Source organism: Vicugna pacos, chromosome 11 (genome assembly GCF_048564905.1).
Source record: "Vicugna pacos chromosome 11, VicPac4, whole genome shotgun sequence".
In the NCBI taxonomy this organism is placed as follows: Eukaryota; Metazoa; Chordata; class Mammalia; order Artiodactyla; family Camelidae; genus Vicugna; species Vicugna pacos.
Genome location: NC_132997.1, coordinates 82775628 through 82797410, shown reverse-complemented (window position 1 = coordinate 82797410; position 21783 = coordinate 82775628). Strand labels below are relative to the sequence as shown.

The following is a 21783-nucleotide window of genomic DNA, read 5'->3' as shown; positions in this document are numbered from 1 at the left end:
TTCGGAGTTAGTGAGAAACAAGATCAAGGAACTGTTACAGATTGGGGGAGACAGTGAAGGTGATAACCATATGCAATGAGGGATTCTGGATTTCAGAAACTGGTGTAAAACTAATGAAGTCTGAGCAAAGTCTATAGTTGAGTTAATTGTTCAGTAGCTTAGTTTAAATTAGGAGATGTTGAATAAATATTATCTGGGAAATCTTGGTACTAATTTTATAACTCTTCTGTAAGTCTTATTATCGCAATATAAAAAGTTAAATATATGAAGCAAAGCCTTAACATTTTTGGATACCTTAAAAACATAACTTATATACATCAGTTATATTTTCAAAAGTTAGGAAGGTAAGTGTGTAAGTGGATATGGAAATCATATAAGTAATTACATTAGGCAGGTTAGTTGGTCTGGTAGGTAACTAAGGAGATAAGTAGGGAGAGTGTTGGAAAGAGCCTTTGTACTTTCATTCATTCTCCCACAGTCTGACTACTTAAACACAGCCACAGTCCACAGTCTTAGACAAGGTACACAGTGGGGAAGGCTACGCTGGGACAGGTTGAGATTTGAGTATGTAACAATTTGAGAACATCAATTACTGTGCTACACTGTCTATAAATTGAAAGTGTGTTAACACTGCATGATAAGGTATGCTATTTATCTCAATACTGCATCCCCAGAATCCCTAACTCTACAGAATTCTATATCTTTGATTCTACACAGAAATTCTTAGCTCCCTCAAACCTTGGGTAAATAGCCTGTAGAGTTCTTACCAGCCAAGCTGTGCAACTTTTTGGATACAAAATAGGAGCAACAAGAATAAAGAAGGGAGGGAGGAGGAAGGCAGACCACAATCAACACAAAGTATTGTTTCGCTCCAAAGACTCTGAACAGCTTATTTGAACAATCATATTTGAAATAGTCCCAAGGAATTCAAACCTTTAACCAATCATTCTTTTTTAAAGTAAATGATGACCTGGATTTATTAGCTGCATTGTACGTACATGCTTTCTTATCTTTTTCTTCATTAAAAAAAAAGTACAGGTCCTACTCTGCTGGCTTGGAGGAACACGGGTAAATTTCTTAGGGATCTTTGGCCCGCATGGCCATCACCCAAAAAAAGCGAGGAGAAGTCAAAATACAAACTATTTGAATGCTGCATGTTAGAAAAAGTTATTAACTTTACTAATCATGGTTCAAACACTCAAACACTTACAATATGAAGAAAAGAGGCTGCATAAAGAAAATGAGGTAAAAGTAGCTCACATCAGGGAATACCAACAACTCTCTAGAAAGAGAGAGAGAGAGAGAGGATGTTTTAAGTCACCTAAGAGGTAGATACCTACTGTGAAGACATTCATGATTTACAGCAGCCTGGAGTTGAGCACCTCCACAGTTAGGGCAGTAGCTCAGCAACGCCATTAGGAAAACCATTTTTTCCACCTCCTACCCTGCTGTCTTCATCCTTTGTCCTCACCTTACCTTCACAAGAAGTCTAAACACATTCAATACAAGTATGAATGGAAAGGTCTGGTACCTCAGAGCTCTCTCTCCTTCAGGATGCTCTCAGCCTTTACTAACACTGTTCCCATTCTGTACTATTGACCATAATTGAGTTGCCTGGCCATCCTCAGCTGCAAGAGAAGCTATAAAAGGGGCAACAAGTTTTACAATTAACACTTCACTACCATCCCCACCCCCAGGAAAAAAACCAAACATTGCTATTAGTAAGAAGAATTACTGCATAGACAACAGTGAGAGTATACAGTCCAAGACTGGTTTTTGTTTTTGTTTTTGTTTTTTAAGGCTTAATCCCTTGATCCGTCAAAGACTCTGACAAAGACAAGAAGTTGCCAATTATAGTCATAATATTCTTTTAAAGGTTAGTTATGTGCCTATCCTACTCATTAGGTTGAAACAATCGATTCAAAAGTAAGCCGTCTACATCAGCTTCCTCAAATGTCCTCCACTGAAGATTAGCTCTAAAATGAGGACTAAGAGGAAAACATTCCTGTTGTCAAATACACTGGAGATTCTTAATGCACAGTTTTATATCAAAGGCTCTGGCAAATGCTAAAATTAAATATGCGGAACATAATGTTACCCAAATCACAAACACACTTTTCTAATGAATACAACCATTTGTTGAATTAATTTGGACAACACTGATAAGCCTTCCAAATTTATGAGAAAAAGCTTATTTTCTACAGACAAAAATTTTCTACAGATGATTTTTCAATAAATCCACTGATATTTCAGTTCATTGCTGACAGTGCTGTTTGCTTTTTCATTCCAACTTGATCCACTAGCTTGAACTGAGAAAACTTTTGACAGTCTTACTGTTTTTTAGTTAACAAGTCTCTGACAGAAGCAGATATGTTTTAAATTTTCAGTTGACTTGCTAAAACCTGACATCCTGAATTATAATATAGGACAATAAACAGTATGTGATGAAGTTTAAGAGATTATTAAAAAGTAGAAACAGACAATAATGTGCTGTGATTATTAAAAAAAATATCATTTAACTCACTTAAAAATGACTTTTTATACCCCAGCTCTGTTTCAAGAAAAGAGGGAAGCTATAGACTTGAATGATCTATGATGGTATTTCATTTTACACCTTTCTCCCATGTCCCTCCCTCTCCAAATCTTAGTTTAGTGTCCTAAAGTAGGCAAACCCCAGCTAACTCTGAAAGTATGAAAAAAAAAAAAAAGGGCTATGCCTTACAGTTCAGGAATATTACTCCCAATGCTAATAACTTGACATGTTAAATGGACATAAAATGTGTTCTGACTATTCTAACTCCACATCCTAAGGGGTTGGAGAGGAATGATACAATCATTCACTGACACATATGGGCCACTGTAGTCAAACTAGGCTAGTTATACATACACTTAGTTCAGAAATGAAAATTGGAATGTTAAGACTCTGCCTATTCTCTCTTCTCTAGCATAAATCCTAGCAATGTTTTTCTGGGTCAATCTACCAAAGCAATAGAAATAAAAGCAAAAATAAACAAGTAAGACCTAATTAAACTTGTAAGCTTTTGCACAGCATAGGAAACTAAACAAAATGAAAAGACAACCTACAGACTGGGAGAAAATACTTGCAAATGATTCTACTGACAAGGGCTTAGTTTCCAGAATCTACAAACAGCTCACACAACTCAATAACAAGAACAAAATAATCAGCCCAATCAAACAAAGGGCAGAAGACCTAAACAGACATTTCTCCAGTGTAAGTGTTATGAAGAAAAGAGGCTACACTTACAAGAGGAAAAAAAGAGGCTGAATAAAGAAAATGAGGTTAAATTATCAGAGAAATGCAAATCAAAACTACAATGAGGTATCACCTCACACCAGTCAGAATGGCCATCATAAAAAACTCCAGAAATGGTAAGTAGTGGAGATGGTGTGGAGAAAAGGGAGCCCTCCTTCACTGTTGGTGGGAGTGTAGTTTGGTGCAGCCACTAAGGACAACAGTATGGAGATACTTCAAAAAACTAAAAATAGACTTACCATATGATCCAGCAATCCCACTCCTGGGCAAATATCTGGAGAAAACTCGAATTTGAAAAGATGCATGTACCCCAATGTTCATAGCAACATTATTTACAGTAGCCAAGACCTAAGTGTCCATCAATAGATGACTGGATAAAGAAGATGGAATGCTACTCAGCCATAAAAAGGATGAAATAATGCCATTTGCAGCAACCTGAATGGACCTAGAGATTATCATACTGGGTGAAGTAAGTCAGAGAAAGACAGAAACAAACTCACAGACATAGAAAACAAACTTATGATTACTAAAAGGAAAGGCAGGGGATAAATTGGGAGTTTGGAACTAGCAGATAGAAACTACAGTATACAGAATAAACAACAAGGTCCTACTGCATAGCACAGGGAACTATATTCAATAACTTGAAAGAATATATGTATGTGTAACTGAATCACTGCACACTTCAATAAAAAAATGTTGTATCACTCATATGTGGAATCTTAAAAAAGAGACATTAATGAGATGTATAAAACTGAAACAGACTCACAAAGATAGTAAACAATCTTATGGTTACTGGGGGAAAAGGGTGGGAAGGGATAAATTTAGGAGTTTGAGATTTGCAAATGTTAGCCACTATATATAAAAAGATAACAAAAATTTCTTCTGTATAGCACAGGGAACTATATTCAATATCTTATAACAACCTTTAATGAAAAAAATTATGAAAAGGAATATATGTATGTATATGTATGACTGGGACATTGTGGTGTACACCAGAAATTGACACATTGTAACTTCAATTAAAAAAAAGTTAAGATTCTAATACACCACCACAGAACCCCTTGTACTCCAAAGACTCTTTGGAAGACATGGCTTTGATATCTGATGAATAAGCTACAAATAATAGGTTTCACTAATGCACACAGAAACAACCAGAACTCTTTACCTGGTAAACTTCTCCCTACAAATACTAAACTCAAACCCACTAGCTGTCAGGAAAGTCAAAGTCTTCACACCTAGCAGCATTTTACAATAAACCCTGATTGCAAAAAACATATATATGTATGAATTTTAAAGCTCAGGTTTCTAAATTAAAACACACATACAAATGTTTCCCTTTCTTTTCCTCTTTCCCTCTAATGATTTTTACTCTCAACCTCACATTGGATGCTGTGGGCTAAGCGTAGAACACACACAGAGATGGAAACCTTGGTGGCTGGGAGAGATCCAGGGAAATCCTGCAGAGAATTTACTGGGATACACAGCAGGAAGTGGTCAACTTTCTTGTCGATTTTTATCCCACCAGAATGTCCACATCAACCTTGTCAATCCTTCTAATCTTACGTTATCAAATGCAGCCTTGGAGCATCAATACCTTCTTGGAATCCCCATCATAATCCAGCTCTTCTGCATCTGTCTTTTCCACAACTTCCCCACTTCCCCCAGCCCTTCCTTCAGGGAAGTTATGTAGAAGGGCTCAGATTTGAGCAAAGGTTTGTGTGACTGTCTGACTCCAAAGTCCATCCATGCTCTTAATTTTTTCAAACAGGAGTAATGTTCTGATACTGCTCCCCTAGTAGGAGGTGGAGTTGTGAACTCTGGTCCAAATAGTCTAAATGCAGAGTCCACATCCAGACTTGGTTTCGAGGGCCTACAGAGGGCACACTGGGGTTGGTGACCAGTTTGTTGTGTGAAATCCAGCTACTTTCACATAGCCTAGAATCACTGAAATGTTGGTGAAGAAAAGGGAGGAATACTGTGGAGATTTAAAGAAGAAAATAATAGTCTGGCCACTTCAGGGTAATGTCTTTATAGATGTCAACTAGTGGTTCTACTGGCAGTTTCAAACCAATATTTTGGACATTCTCCAAGCAAGTGATTACTATAAAGTGAGACTCAAAATCCAATCAAATTTATGAGGCAGCTTACACACGGACTTTACTGTGACATGTTCGTGTGAATAAAGCATCATGAAAACAGCTCCAACTATTTCTGGCAAATATTAGCTTTTTAACAAGTAGCAGCTATTTTATGGAAAGCATAAGATGTTAGGAGATCCTTCTTCAAGAGAAATTTCAATTCCTTTCCTGCTTAGAGTGACTAATCTCCTCCCCTGGGCCTAACCCGAGGTCACACATTTTAAATCACTATCTGTCTTCAGATAATTTTAATCTGTATGCACTATTTTTTTAAGTTTTGTTAGCTATTACATTTTCAGATTACAAAATAACTAGAATGAAGTTTTAAACAACTTATTTAGAAATATCATTTAGAACTTGGTACTGTGGCTGCCATCAGATTTAGCTGTCTCATAGGAAAGTGATCTAGCAGAAAATCCACATTAATACTCTTAATTCCTCATCATTCCTCTGGTATCACCTCCATTAATCCTTATCATACCACTCAGTGCAGCAAGTAATTAACCTTTAGAAGAATTAAGAGTGTCCCCAGGATATTTTTAAATTAAAAACAAATTATGGATCAAACCAATTTTCTCAGTGGTGAATTGCAAGTCAGTATTCTAAATGTGTTGTTTTATAGTCCAGTTTACAAATTCTTTCCCATTCTCTGGAAGGACTCCCTCCCTCCTCTAGGCTCCCCTAATCCTTTGTTTATTCTTGTCCTATGGCATTTATAATCTGCCTTGCTTTAGAGATACTTAAACTAATGGATGCAAATTCCATGAAAACAAATTGGAATCTATTCATCTTTGTGGCTTCCACCATATCTAGAAAGAGCCTAATTTTATTGAAATATAAATACATTGAAATAGAAGTAATTCAGAATAATCCTACTAAACGCATATATGTTCAAAACTAAATACTGTGATAGCCAGCATCATTTAGGTGATTAAACAACACCTAAACAGTCTGAACCATAAAAAACTAGAATAATAAAAGCAAAATCTTTAATATCAGGCAGACTTAGAGTTTATGTCTGACAATTACCATCAAAGAGACCATGGAAAATAGTTTCATAATTCTGGGGTTTCCTATCTGTAAAATGGGTAATATTAAGGCAAAATAGCTTTTAGGGTTGGTGTGAAGAAATACAGTGCCTATCAGCAATGTTCTCTTAGGGTAATCTACCCCAGCAATACAAATAAAAGCAAAAATAAACAAGTGGACCTAATTAAACTTATAAGCTTTTGCACAGCAAAGGAAATCATAAGCAAAACAAAAAGATAACCTATGGAATGGGAGAAAATATTTGCAAAAGATGAGACTGACAAGGGCTTAATCTCCAGAATATATAAACAGCTCATACAACTTAATAAGAAAAAAACACACAACCCAATCCAAAAGGCAGAAGACCTAAATAGGCAATTCTCCGAGGAAGAAATACAAATGATCAATAGGCACATGAGAAAATGCTCAATATCACTAATTGTCAGAGAAATGCAAATCAAAACTACAATGAGGTATCACCTCACACCAGTCAGAATGGCCATCATTCGAAGATCCATGAACAATAAATGCTGGAAAGGGTGTGGAGAAAAGGGAGCCCTCCTATACTGTTGGTGGGAATGTAGTGTGGTGCAGCCGTTGTGGAAAATAGTATGGAGTTTCCTCAAAAAACTAAAAATAGACTTTCCATATGATCCAGCAATTCCACTCTTAGGCATATATCCAGAAGGAACCTTAATTCAAAAAGACACATGCACCTCAATGTTCACAACAGCACTATTTACAATAGCCAAGTCACTGAAACAACCTAAATGTCCATCGACAGATGACTGGATAAAGAAGTTGTGGTATATTTATACAGTGAAATACTACTCAGCCATAAAAAAGAATAAAATAATGCCATTTGCAGCATCATGGATGGACCTGGAAAATGTCATTCTAAATGAAGTAAGCCAGAAAGAAAATATGTGGAATCTGAAAAAGCCAAACAAACTTATTTACAAAACAGGAACAGATTCACAGACATACATAGAAAACGAACTTATGGCTATAGGGGTGGGAAGGGATAAACTGGGAGTTCAAGATTTGCAGATACTAACTAATATATATAAGATAGATAAACAACAAGTTTATACTGTATAGCATAGGGAACTATATTCAGTATCTTGTAGTAACTTATGGTGAAAAAGACTATGAAAATGAATATATGTATGTTCCCATATGACTGAAGTATCGTGCTGTTCACCTGAAATTGATACATTGTAAACTGACTATACTTCAATAAAAAACAAAAATAAAATAAAAAATAATATAAAAAGAAACTTGACTGAGATATTCCACTAATAAAATTTAACCCAGTTGTCATAGAGAAACTAAATTATTGCATTAATTCTTTCTCAGGCTTAAATCTTTCTTTCATAAGTATTTAATCCTCAAAGCTTGATTCAACTTGGTAATATTGGATCTAATATAAGATGATATCTGATACAGCCTGAAATGTTTTCCACTTGTCTCAATAGCTCCATGTATTCTGCAACTGTAACCTCCAGGAACTCCACCTCTGCCAGATGAAGGTATCTGAACATAATCTATACCACTTCAAATGTTCAGCATCTCCCAACTCTCAGCAGACAGGACTAACGAGAGTAGAAATAGGCAGCTTCTCATTAGCTCTCTATAGCCACTCACCGAATCACAGAGCCATGGCATACGCTGTGCAAGTTGTGTGCTGCAGAACAAGAACAGTTAAAGGGCACCAGCACATCACCGGATCAGGTACTTGTGTATTTATTATGAAACAGTCACACGGCCAGCAGTGATATGTATTTTTTTTATAACAAATCAGTTTATTATCACCATATTCTGTCAAAGATAACTAAACTGTCTTGAGAAAAGAGTGAGCTTAAAAAAAAAAACATACAAAAGCAGCTTAAGGATTAGAAATGACCTGTATTCTATTTCATCCAAGTTGCTGCTTTATGCATTGTCACATGCCTACTGTGTTTCAGATCCTAGCTATATTCTTAAAAAGCTACTTATAGAAATTGGGCTTTAGCAAACTGAATCTCTCTTATGAAGGGAGGCTCAAAAAATGTAGTATAATTATAATAATTTAAAGCTGAGTTCTCTAATAATGCTAACAATTACCATATAGACATACCCTTGATAGATCTTCTCAAATCAACCCAGGTAAAAGGTAAAAGTTTCGGGAAGGAATTGTGAACATCCTTCCCAAGTCCTGACTCTGTTATACCAGTTTCTACATTACATTGTTCCCACTTAGCAGTTAACAAGTCAATTCTTAAGCCTACCACATTCTTAAAAGTGTATCTCGGAGTGTAAGATTCATGATGAGAATTACATTCAGTTTGGTGTGGAAAGTACATGTGTGTGTGGATGTAAATCAATAAAAGTGGTATGTGAGGCAGACACATTCCAAGGCTGTAAGAATTCAGCACTTTTTGTTCCCAGTCTGTACTGTTAAAGTGCAGCAGCAGTCCCTGCCTTCTTCCTGGGTCACCACCACTTCTGCTGAACTTTTTCCCCCAGGTCACTAATAGCTCAGCCAAAACCAAAACTTGAATGTCAAATAATCTGCAAATACACCAGTGACTTCTTGAGTAAATCCTGGTCCCTGTGAATGAGCCTCTCTAGGGGGTAAATTAGACAAGATATTTCAGGGAATAGTCTGCTTTGAGTCTCCTGGGAGAGACAAGAATTTGAAGGAATGAAAGAAAACCTTACTTTAGGACCTTAATTGGAGAAAATACAGCACAACTTTGAAAACTGAAGCCAGAGTCCTTCAAAACCATTAGTCCTTCTTTACACTTATTTAATTTACCAAACTTTAACTTTTAGCATATTCAGGACTTTTCTGCTACACTAACCAAGCATTTAAATCAACCCTTCCTACTGCCAGCAAAAGTCAGCAGAAGAGGAAAGAATGTAGAAGTAAAATATAGCTTACCTATTTCTAGAGACTGGATGTATTACTTGTAACAGTCGTGATGCATGCAGTTTGGGCGTGGACTAGAGACTGCCAACTAGAGACATCCCACCAACTAGAGACATACATTGACGTACTCCAGACATACAAAAAGGAATTATAAAGTGATTCACATCCCTTCATGTACTTTTCTTTGTTTACTGTGGTAAGAATATTTAGCATGAGATCTACCCTTCTAATCAATTTTCATTTGTACAAGACAGTACTGTTGACTATGGGTACAATGCTGTACAGCAGATCTCTAGAACTTACCCATCTTATGTAAGTGAAACTTCATGACTGCCAATTAGTAATTCCTCATTTCCAGAAAATGTAAATCAAAACCACAGTGAGATTTCACCTCATGCCTGTCAGGATGCCTATCATCAAAAATAAACAGAAGACTGTAAGTGCTGGTGAAGATGTGGAAAAAACTGGGACCTTTACACACTGTTGGTCAAAATGTAAATTGGTACAGTCACTATGAAAAACAGTATGAGGTTTAAAAAAATTAAAAACAGAATTACCATATGATCCATCAATTCACTTCTGGGTATTTCCAAAAGAATTGAAATCACAGTCTTAAAGAAATATTAGCACCACAGTGTTCACTGTGGCACTATTCACAGTAGTCAAGACATGGAACCTAACATCCATCCATCCACCCATCGGCAGATGAATGGATAAAGAAAATGTGATGGATACGTGTGTGTCTATATACACACACACTGAATGTATACATATACTTTAAAAACACCCACTACAGTAACCTTTACTCTTCCCTCCTTAAAAAGTATCCATCCGTATAAAACTAAATTGCAAACTGTAATTCTAGGTACCAATGAGAAACAATACTGGGAAAGTAAACCACTTTTTTTTTCTTACTTGACCTCTATTGTCCTCCTCCCCTTGCCCTTTTCACAGACACTTCCATGAAGCATGAGCAAAGAAAAAAGATTGAGAAGTGCAACATCTCCTCTAAAATTCACTGGGAAATGGGAAAGAGGATTTCTGGAAATCTCACTTAATCATTTAACTAGTAGTGTCAAGGACTTAGAAGTCATTACCCAAATTTAGTGCTGACCTACCAAGAAAGATGCAGGAGTTTGAACTTTGGGAATACAAAAGAAAGGGAGGATATGGGTTTCCTTTTTGCCCAAGTGCTGATAGTTGTTTAAAGAACACTATTGGATCATTTATTTTAATAGCTTTTTATTTCCTGTTTCAGTTTGTAATACCTATGGGAATGAGTGCTATCCTAGACAAGTTCCTTTTGGTAAACATTGATCCACTTGGTCTTATTCTGATTGGAGTTGAAATAAACTGTTCTCTTTCCCTATTTTTATTCCCCATCATTTCAGATGGATGTCCCTAGCTGACCTAAGGTTGTTAGTCACAAAATCCTTTCAGCACAATCACTGTCAGATCCTGGGTCATCTCAATTTCCTTGCATGAGGAAAGTGCCAAAAATGAGAGCTCATCTTGCTTTCTCTTGCAGGGAAAACAAATCTGTTTTAGGAAAAAGGAAAACTTAAACAAATAATTATACCATTTCCTCAAAAGTGTTAAAGTGTACCAATCAGTTTTCTGATAGCTGTCCCTTCCAATCAGCTTTGTTTTACCAGATCAGTTTCTACATCTACAAAATGAAATTAATAATAGTACTGTCTTCAGAGCATTGTAGTGAGGATTCAGTAAGACAATGCTTACCAAGCAGAAGATCTAGGAAAGGTCATATTAACTCGGTATCTATGGATTCAGCCCAGACCATGGTACTAGAAAAGAAGAAATGCCATTGGAATATACATGTACACACACACACCCTTCAGACTAGTGGTTTCCTGTCTTGGAGATGCATAAAAAACAGTCTACAGTCTACATCCACTGTTGACCCTAATGGGAAATAGTCGCTAAGGGGAAAATATTACTGCCAAGCATATTCTTAGAGCTGCTTAAAAAACACATACCCAGCAACATGTCCTGGCAGATATAAAGGCAAGAATGAGGATAGGCTATTTCTAGACAAAACATACGAAATGTATGCAGAGAAGAAAAATCAAGAAGGCAGATTAATGCCTTCTTCCTGACAAAGCTGACATAATTTCTCATATTCCCATTGTATCTCAGTTTTGTGTCATTTTTTTCGCTCACCTTTTGTAAGGGAATAAATCCCACAACCTGTTTATTTTTCCTTATTTCTACAAATTACCCAAGCCTGAAGAGAACACGAGGAAAGGGTATCTGCATTTTGCTGTATGAGCCTCACTTCCCTGAACAAGCTGTTGGGGCTCAGGGCAGACCACCCCAAGCTTTGCCCAAGTGGCATATTGATTATTTTGAATTAAAGTTACTTAAGAAACAGCTGGTGCAAGAAGGGCACTTTGAACGTCGTCTGTCTCCCTGAAAGCAGGAAATAAATCTCCCATGTGAAAGGCACCCTCCCAGTACCAGGAGCTAGAAAAGCAGTCCTTTACTAATTTACTACCCCAAACTCAAAATCTGTTTAGATTCTTCACTAACAAAGTACCCAAGCTTAAGTTTATCTTATCGACTCTTCATAGGTTTCTTGTTTCTCTGTCATGAAAATGTAAAAGCTGCCTGCTTTGGCCATTCTTGTGTCCTATTTCAGTGAGACCTCCATACATACAAATTACATTTGCTTTTTTTCTCCTGTTAATCTGGCCTGTGTCAATTTAGTTATTTTAACAATCAAAAGAACTAAAAAAGGGTAGGAGGGGGAAAAGTCCCTTTCCCCAACAAAGCCTTTTTCTGTATGTTTCTGTGAACACTTGAAATAATCCTATAGCATTTCCTAGCTCACCACCTGCTGGATGGAAAATCAGATTCAAGCCTTGGAATTGTACCAACTTTCTCCATAACTTATTTTCCTGATTCATAGAGAAAGTTTCTTTGGGGGGAAAAATGATTCTCTAAGTCAACAGAACAAATACCCTAAAATTTATCAGAAAAGTTAAACAAGATTGAAGTTTTCCCCAAGGCGCTTATTACCATAGACTGGAAGGATTCTGGTCTTTAGGGTCCTGTTCCTTCAGACCATCTGTCCTACTGTGGAAGAGCAGGGGCTCGTTCTGAGTTAGTCCCTAACAGAGCCACCCAGCATGTACCAGGGCGAAGAGGGCCACTATCCTCTCTTCCTGGTGGCAGCTGTTGTGATAGAAAGAGCACTGGATGAAGTCTAACCACACCATACATTCGATTTATGAAACCTGTCTGCAAATGGAAACAAGAGTGCATGCCTACTTGAATGGACTGCTCTGAGGAAAAAGTGACATGATGTGAATGTGCTCTGTAAATTACATGTGGGAGGATAAATGATAGATGGGGGAAATGTTCTAATTATTTTCAATTTGTATCATTATCAGCACTGAGAACTCACTATGTGCCAAGTACTATGTTAAGCAGTGTATGTATTTAACTCATTCAACATTCCCCCAAACCTCAAGAAACATGTCAGGATGCTTATGCTACAAATGGGAGCCCAGAAAGGTTAAGAGACTTAATCTCACTTCAGGTTATTACATGGCAGTGTGGGGACTCACACTGAAATCTCTGACTCCGAAGTTTACATTCTACCAATAGTTCACCTCTTTTCTTTACATTTATTCATCTTACATGTAACATATGGGGTAAGAAAAAACATTTGGCATAAAATCTTAGCTTTCAGAAAAGTTTTAGCCAATACTCCTACAGAATGATGGAGAGTGAGTCTCAGCTAGCAATACACCCTGCCTGCCCTGCTGAGATGGGAGCTCAGGACTAGGACTCACGAATGGACCAGTGTGTTGAGCCAAAAGGTAATATTTTATGTGGCCCCTTCTTGGGCTGTATCTCTATCCCTCTAATGCCCTTTGATTTCTCACTCTCAGAAGTGTGAGGTGAGAAAGAGATTAACTTCAGTGAGCCCATGCACCTGCCCCCTGACAGAATGTGTCTCATAAACGGTGTGCTAGGGATAGATGTTCCTATGAAAACTGAAACGAGAGGACATTCTCCCTCTGGAAAAGACTGAGAATAGGCATACTCTTGTGTTGAGAGATGCTCAGACTATTCAAAGGGCACTTCCTCTTCTTATCAGAGCCACATCCGTTGAAATGACAAGATCATCTCTCCCCTGTCCTAACACACCTGTTTAGGCATGTGTATGGATGCATGCATTCCAGACATAAACATAATATATATGTGGACTCAGACACATGCATTCACACAGAGACTCAGGCATATATGCGTGTGCACACACGCACATACACACACACAAACTCTGGAGGGAAGAAATCCAGCTGTCTCTGAGTCTGACAGACTGCTCGTCAGATTCTAGGTCCATTATACATTATCTGTAAAATTTAAATGTTTCTTTCCTCTCTGAGATTCCGTTTTCCACATGTATAAATTAGATATAATACTATCTCTTTAATGGGAGTGTTGTACAGATTACGTTAAAGGAGACAGTGCATGTGGGTACAACTTAACACAGGGGAAAGTGAGCACTGAGGAAAGGCTTGGCAGAGCGTGTACATTCCTAGAATCCAAATTAGGCAAGAGCCTTCTTGGTTATGACATACAGTCGTATGTGTATAATCTTAAGAGGACAGAATTGTGAGAGCAGGAAGGATCTGAGGCCTTCTCTTGATTCTTCCAAGTTTTTGTACTGAAGGAAAGAGAAAAGGACAAATTAAGAGAAAGGAAAAAGATTATTTAGAAGATGCAATAAATGATTCAAAATCATTGATTTAACCAAGAGTATTTAAGGAAAAAAAGAAAAAAAGAAAGGGGCAGAGGGTGGAGAAAAAGCAATAAGCTAAAAATCACAATTATCTGGAATCTGGTCCAGGCTCAACCACTGACTGACCTGTGACCTTACTTAAGCCACAGTCCATCCCTGGACTCCATATTAAGTAAAAATTCCAACATTAAATGAGATGTTTTTTAAGACCCCCCTTTTACACTGATAGTCTATCATCTTGGTTCTACTCCTATGAAAGAGTGTGGATAACTAATGTTTTATTAAATATGAACCAAAACAAGTAAGAAAATACAAGTCTAATAATAAATGTAAGTGAATACACACCATTATCAGGCAACTCTAACAATAAAACATGGAATAATTCCACCTAGCAAGAACAGTTGTCAAAACTCCATAGCTAATTATTAAAAAGATGGTTTGAAAGTGCCTAGAAGTTCATTTGTTCATTCATTCAGAGAGGGAAGGAGAAAAATTAGATGTGATTCTGAGGAGCTAGTATGAATTATACTCTTAAAATGAAATGTTGTGTTTCTCTTTTTTTGCCACCTAATATTGTGTGACCATATGATTTTGAAATGCACCCAACAGGGAAGGAAGAAAATGAACTATGTATTCTTATACTAGCATTTCACAATAATATATTGCTGTTATAATTTTAGAAAATAGGACAAAAATTCATTACAGAAATTATTAGTTGAGTCTCATGGTGACTCTTATTTATAAAATATGATTCTCCTTGGAAGAACATCAGTGGCATTTAAGGACATTATTCTATATATACATACTTAATGGAAGTCCTCGACTGTTCAACGGGTCAACCTAGAGATTCATATCTAGAATTCTGCTAGAAATATTTTTACTTGGACCTCTCTAGTACAGCATTTTTTAACAGATGTAGATAAATACATAAAATGATTATCTCATTTAGAGAATAATATAAAACTGAGGTAAAATGCCATAGCTATTTGAAAACAATCAAGAAAAAAATTTTAGTCAGTAATCCCAATACCAGCATTTTAACCTAAGACAAAAATTAGGCAAACGTCATTGGAAAACAGAATACCCAAAATAGATTAGCATTTCATAGAATAGTTTTTGTTATTTAATAAGCCCTGTATGAGTAGTTCTACATAATTACTATACAACTATACAATGAAACATTTAATAATCACATGTAGAAAACATATATTGATACCCTGCATGCTGATACTGTATTGTTAAGTGTGTGTGTGGGGGTGGGGGGGTTACCTGCAGAAGAGTGTTGCAGTATAATAACATTTTTTAAAAGGCCAAATTATTTTTTAAACTTGCAAGAACATATACTTAAAATTTAAGAGTAATTATGTTTGGAGAGTGAGATTATACCTAATATGTTCTACCATCTCTCTCTTTTAAATTTGTTTATGTGTGTTTATAAAGTTTCTAAGGACTACCAAAACTCTTCTCATGGTTTGGAAATAAAACCTTTATCACTGAATATTAATGATCTTATGTATGGCTGAACTAATACAAAAGAGCAAAGATCATAGGGAAGAAAATTTTGTCTCAATAAGACAAGGAGCTTCCTAAGTATAAGAACATCCAACAATGGGTGAAGTACCTTATAAACCAGAGAGTTCCACACTGGAGACTAAATAATCATCATCAGAGGATGTAGTAGAAGATCCTCCATCAGGTGAAAGATTAACTCAGATGATGCTTCATGTTACAATTTTAATATTTCTCACTAGTAACTACAGGGACTCAGAAAAGAGAACCAAGCACTCCAGACATTGGTTAAGACAACCTACAGGTGGTTGGGAGTCTCACACTCATTCAACTTTGACCATTAGGGGATGACTCTTAGAGTGTCAGAATGTGAAGAACTAGTCAAATTTTGCCAAGGCACACATTTAAAATGTGTATTTAAAGTGACTAGTATTAGATATTAAGTGAATCTGACTATCCAACAGGGATATCAGATTGTTTAAAATTTAGTTTGCTTATTTTCTGTTTATTATGTTCCTGAAATAAGAATGTGCTTTATCCCGGTGGCATTTTTGAACTTTGGGATTCTTAAAAATGTTGGTATCAGTTCATCAGAAAAATTAAATCCCAAGGACAAATGACAGGGAGAACGGACAGTGCTAGCCTCTACCAGCACAGTGAGACCCACCAGAAAAGGACCTTGGAAGCCTCTCTCTCTCCCTCCTTTCCGCACTTCATACAGTTATGTACCTGTACTGTGTTATGTGCTATGGAGGATACTATGGAGAAACAATTATCCTTGTGTTCAAGGAGATTTTTAAATTTTGGGGGAAAAGCACTCCATTTGCTCAAATAAAGCAGGTGCAGAAATTAGAGTTAATGACAATGCTTTAAAGTTTTCTGACACGTTGACCTTTGTGGGTTAACCTGAAAATGTTCAAGTGAAATTTTGTTTTGTAAGAATTCTTTGAATTATGTAGAACAGAGCTTTGTATGCCTATTTTGCAGATTAAATATTTCACCTTATTCCTGCTATTGACTGAATTGTGTCTCCCAGAATTCATATTTTGAAGCCCTAACCCCACAATGCAATGGTATTTAAGATGGAGCCTTTGAAAAAAAATTAGATTTAGAGAACGTCATGAGGGTGAGGCATCCTTGATAGAATGATATCCTTATAGGAAGATACACCAGAGAGTTTCTCTGTCTGCTGTGTGAGGACTCAGTGAAATGACTGTAAGCCAGGAAGAGAGCCTTCACCAGAACCTAACCATGCTGGCATCCTGATCTTAGACTTCTCAGCTTCCAGAAACTGTGAGAAATAAGTTTATGTTATTTAAACCACCCAGGTTATGGTACTTGTTACGGCAGCTTGAGCAGGTCAGGAGATGTGGGAGAGAACAAGGCCAACCAATCACACCTCCTCCTAGCGTTGATCAGGTTCCCTCTATTGGGAATTGATACATCAGTATTCCTTCCCTCTCCTTTTGCACACGGAGAGCATGAAATATGACCAGACCACATGCAGGTGGCATGTAGGAAATTATTTTTCCTTTCCCATTGAAGCCAGAACTAGAAGTGCCAGAGCTGAAGGTAATTTCACACTCCAAAATTATCATTTGTTTTACAGGTAATGGAACGGAGGCCCAGAGAGCTCAAATAGCTTGCCTAAGGCCATGCTACGAGTTTTTGGCAGCTTTTTTTGTTGTCACCTTGAACTGGCATGGAGAGTCCAGAATCTGTCCTAATCAGCCCTCCATCAGAGTCATATGCCTCGTCTCAAATGGATTTTAATTAATACTAAAACGAAAACATTTAAGGGTGGAGGGAATTAGCTGAAACTACTTTGTTCTTTGCCCCCGAGTATAAAAACCTTTGACTGCTGGTGATAAGCTAGAGAAACACTGAAACAAAGACAATGTGATCCTGGAGAAAGCTTCTCTGCCATTTTTATGTCACCAGCTCCTTCTTTTGGCAGCTCAATTTTATGATGCTAACTTCAGCATTCAAATTGTGTAAGTAAAATATACATCAACAAGGAAGATATGCTGGGGGTGAGGCTATAGGATGAGATATACTATGGCCATAGGGGACAAGACTTCATTACTTATCTGCAGGAGACCATGAGGCTTTTTATGGAAGAGATGACTGTGCTTCCAGTAATAAAACTGGGGCTTCAGGGAGAGGAGGAGGGTGAAGAGAAGGGAATAGATCACGAGAGGAGAAAGAGGTGGTAGGATCTGAGATTCTGACTTCAGAAGGTTATCAATAAGGAAGGTGAGAAAACTCTGTCCTCAGTCAATGCAAAGTGTTAATCTTGTAATGCAACACACACGATAATAGGATAATTAGGATATTACTTTCTTGTGATGGTGTAGAAATTTGTAACATTTTACGCCAAAGGATTTCCACAGTAGTGATCCTATCTGATTCTGTCTTATCCTATCTTACTCTTATCATAACTCAGACTTCCTGAATCCCAGCTTCTGCCCTTCCACCTAGGTCAGTCCTGTATCCTTTTGAAAGAGAGATCCAGCTCTGAAGGTTGCACCATGAGGTGGTTTCAAGGAGAGCAGCTTGCTCTGTATCATCAGCTTCAAAATCTCACAGGTTCCTCAAATACGATCTGGGTAGAGACCAACTGGGAACTAGTTTTGACCTTACTGAACTAGCTTAAGTTCAGTAAATACCTACGAGTACCCACTAAATAGAAGAAAGATTTGTATTTCTTTCATTTTACTATTTCAAAGAAGAATCTCCTCCCTGTCTTTATACTACAAAGCTACAGTAATCAAAACAGTATGGTATTGGCACAAAAACAAACACATAGGTCAATGAAACAGGATAGAAAGTCCAGAAATAAACCCACACACTTATAGTCAATCTGTAACAAAGGAGGCAAGAATATACAATGGAGAAAAGACAGTCTATTCAACAAGTAGTGCTGGGAAAACTGGACAGCTACCTGTAAAAGACTGAAATTAGAACATTTTCTAACACCAAAGACAAAAATAAACTCAAAATGGATTAAAGACCTAAATTAAGACCAGCTACTATAAAACTAAAGAAAATCATAGGCATAACACTCTTTAGCATAAATCACAGCAGTATTTTTTGACCCAGCTCCTAGAATAATAAACAAATGAGATCTAATTAAACTTAAAAGCTTTTGCACAGCTAAGGATACCATCAACAAAATGAAAAGACAATCCACAGAATGGGAGAAAAATATTTGCAAATGATGTAACTGATAAATGACTAATTTCAAAAATATACAAATAGCTCATAAAGCTTAATATCAAAACAACAAACAACTCAATAAAAAAATGGACAGAAGACCTAAATAGACATCTCTCCAAATAAGACATCCAGATGGCTAACAAGCACATGAAAACATGCTCAACATCACCAATTGCATTTCTCTAACAAATTAAAGCCACAAGGAGATATCACCTCACACCAATCAGAATGGCCATCATTAAAAAGCCCACAAACAATAAATACTGGAGAGGCTGTAGAGAAAAGAGAACCCTCCTACACTGTTGGTGGGAATGCAGTTTGGTGTAGCCAGTATGGAGGACAGTATGGAGATTCCTTAAAAAAATAAAAATAGACTTACCATATGATCCAGCCGTCCCACTCCTGGGCATATATCTGGAGGAAATACAATTCGAAAAGACACATGCACCCCAATATTCACAGCAGCAGTATTTACAAAAGCAGGACACAGAAACAATCCAAATGTCCATCAACAGATGACTGGATAAAGAAGATTTGAGGGAGATAAACACACACACACACACACACACACTGGAATACTACTCAGCTATAAAAAAGAATGAAACAATGCCATTTGCGGCAACATGGATCGACCTGGAGACTGTCATTTTAAGTGAAGCCAGAAAGAGAAAGAAAAATACCATATGATATCACTTATATGTGGAATCTAAAAAAAAAAGCCACAAATGAACTTATTTATAAATCAGAAACAGACTTACAGAGAGAACAAAACTTACTGTTTCCAGGGGTGAAGAGCGTTGGAAGGGATAAATTGGGATTTCAAAATTTGCACCTCTTGGGGAATGATGGAAGTGTTAGCAATCTTGATTGTGGTGGTGGTTTCATTGGTGTATACATCTATCAAAATTCATCAAATTGTACATGTGAAATATGTATAGTTTACTGTACAGAAATCATACCACAATAAAGGTATTAAAAAAACAACAACAAATAATCTAGCCCTGTAAATTAAGCTAGTTATTTTGCAGAATGCCCTTCAATAGCTAAGTTTGTCTAGCTATCCTCATGACTAAATCCAGTTTATGCATTTTTGTAAGAATGCCAGAAGAGTGATGTTATATGCTTTCAATGCATCATATCAAGAAGGCACATTGATGTCATTTTTGTCCCAATATTAATTGTTACCTTTGGTAACATGATTAAGGTGGTGTCCAGTTTCCTTTACTATGAGGTCACTCTTTTTGTGATAATTGGGTAATTTAGGGAACATAATTTGAGATTTTGTATATATCCAGCAATGGTACAGAAGTCCTAAATGATATTTTCTAAATGATATATCTTGATGTAGATATGGGAATATTTTAAAAAGTTTTCCATGTGATTATAATGGATACCCAGTTTGCAAACTGCTATCCTAGATGTACTGACTTGGGAAAATGTCAGTGCAAGGAGAAGAACTGTATGCAGACTATGACTACATTAAAAACAAAGAACAAAACATTTGCTAATCTAGTAATATGATAAGCATAAAAAAAAACATGGAAAAATCTAAAATATGGGAATTTGATAAAGCTGGCTAGTAACGTGTAAAGAAGTGTTCAATACACTATTCCCTATTGTTTCTTATATGCCTATAATATCTCAAAATAGTATTTCAAATATTTTAAAATATATAAATACATAAAACCTTAACACAATATTCTCCACAGAAAAATGAAAAATAATCATTTGAAAGTTTATACCCTTGTATATTGTTTCAATTTGTTTCAAAATATATATCATTATCTTACAAAATGCTGAACTCAATACAGTTTTTTAATATAATAACCTAAGTCTCATAAATGCACAGCTGGCCTGTGAACAACCAGTTAGGACACTTTCTCATTCTTATCTGCCTGCCTCATACTGAAACAATCCCTAGGAAGTGTCTTACCTTTTTGAGTGACTCTTTGTTGATTTTTAATATAATGACTCATGGTTGGTTGGGTTATGATAGAAGCAATGCAGAAAGCAGGCTCAATGTGGGTATCTCCATGCCTAAAGGGACACTGTCTCACAGCCCAGGAATGACTCCTGCTTTAGAGACCACCTCCATGCTTGGCACTTATCCCACTGAGATATTGTTCATGTCACAGTATTTAAATAATGTAGAAAAAAATTCTTTAAACCTAGAAAAGATTATGAGAAAACAATGAGAAGATTTAATGGGAACATTGGGTCCAGGGACAGATACCTGAAACATATCTCCAGAGTCTTTGTCATGTTATCTAGAGGGAACAGACTAGATCACAATCAAATACATGTAATTATATTAAAAAATAATTACCAGGTCCCATCAAACAAATAACAAAAACAACAAATTTAAATTAGTAAAAAGAATTGGATAAGATTGTGAAATACTGGTGCACTCAGCCAGTGCTGGCAGCAAAGTAAATTTTTTTTCCATCTTTCAAAAGGGCAATAACCTGAGCAGGTAACAAGAGTGATAAAAATACTATTCACTTTGACCTAGTAATCTCAGTGCTGGGAATTTATCCCAGTGAAAAAAATAATAGTAATGCGAACAAAAATGGTAAAAGTAGGTAACAATAGGAGTATAAAGTAAATCTCAGTGCATCAGCTCTATAGACCACTATACAGTCATAACAAGCCCTCTGAAGCCCATGTTGATTACGTGAGAAGCTGTTAAGAAATCAGAGCAGGAAGAGTCCTTAGAAGGAGCCAAGTTCATCACACTCTAAGATGCAAAGTATCAATTTTAGAGCTTGCTAATGCAGATCCTAAGACCTGAAGTATCAATTTGCCATGCCAGAGCCCAGGCTTAGTTCCCATGCTTGGCTCTCCCAGGCCAGCTCTTTGCCAACTCATTATCAAATTGGGTTTCTGAGATATCAGCAGATACATTGTTACTGACCTTCCAGTAGTTGAA

At 36.7% G+C, this 21783-nt stretch overlaps 1 protein-coding gene across 9 annotated transcripts in view; it reads right to left on the bottom strand.

The window, feature by feature from the left end:
• Window positions 1-21783, bottom strand: part of LOC140699842 (uncharacterized) — a 287621-nt gene that overhangs the window by 58079 nt on the left and 207759 nt on the right. For 6 of the 9 annotated variants that reach the window (XR_012078094.1, XR_012078095.1, XR_012078091.1 and 3 more), the window contains one exon: window positions 19631-19751. Coding sequence is in view for 3 of the 9 variants with exons in the window: in XM_072972359.1 (XP_072828460.1) it covers window positions 19631-19751 (121 nt within the window). In the remaining 6 variants the exon portion in view is untranslated. Of the gene's footprint in view, window positions 1-9669; window positions 9766-11095; window positions 11161-19630; window positions 19752-21783 lie in introns of those variants that run through there. The other 3 variants (XR_012078096.1, XR_012078092.1, XR_012078093.1) reach the window with 1 other exon arrangement.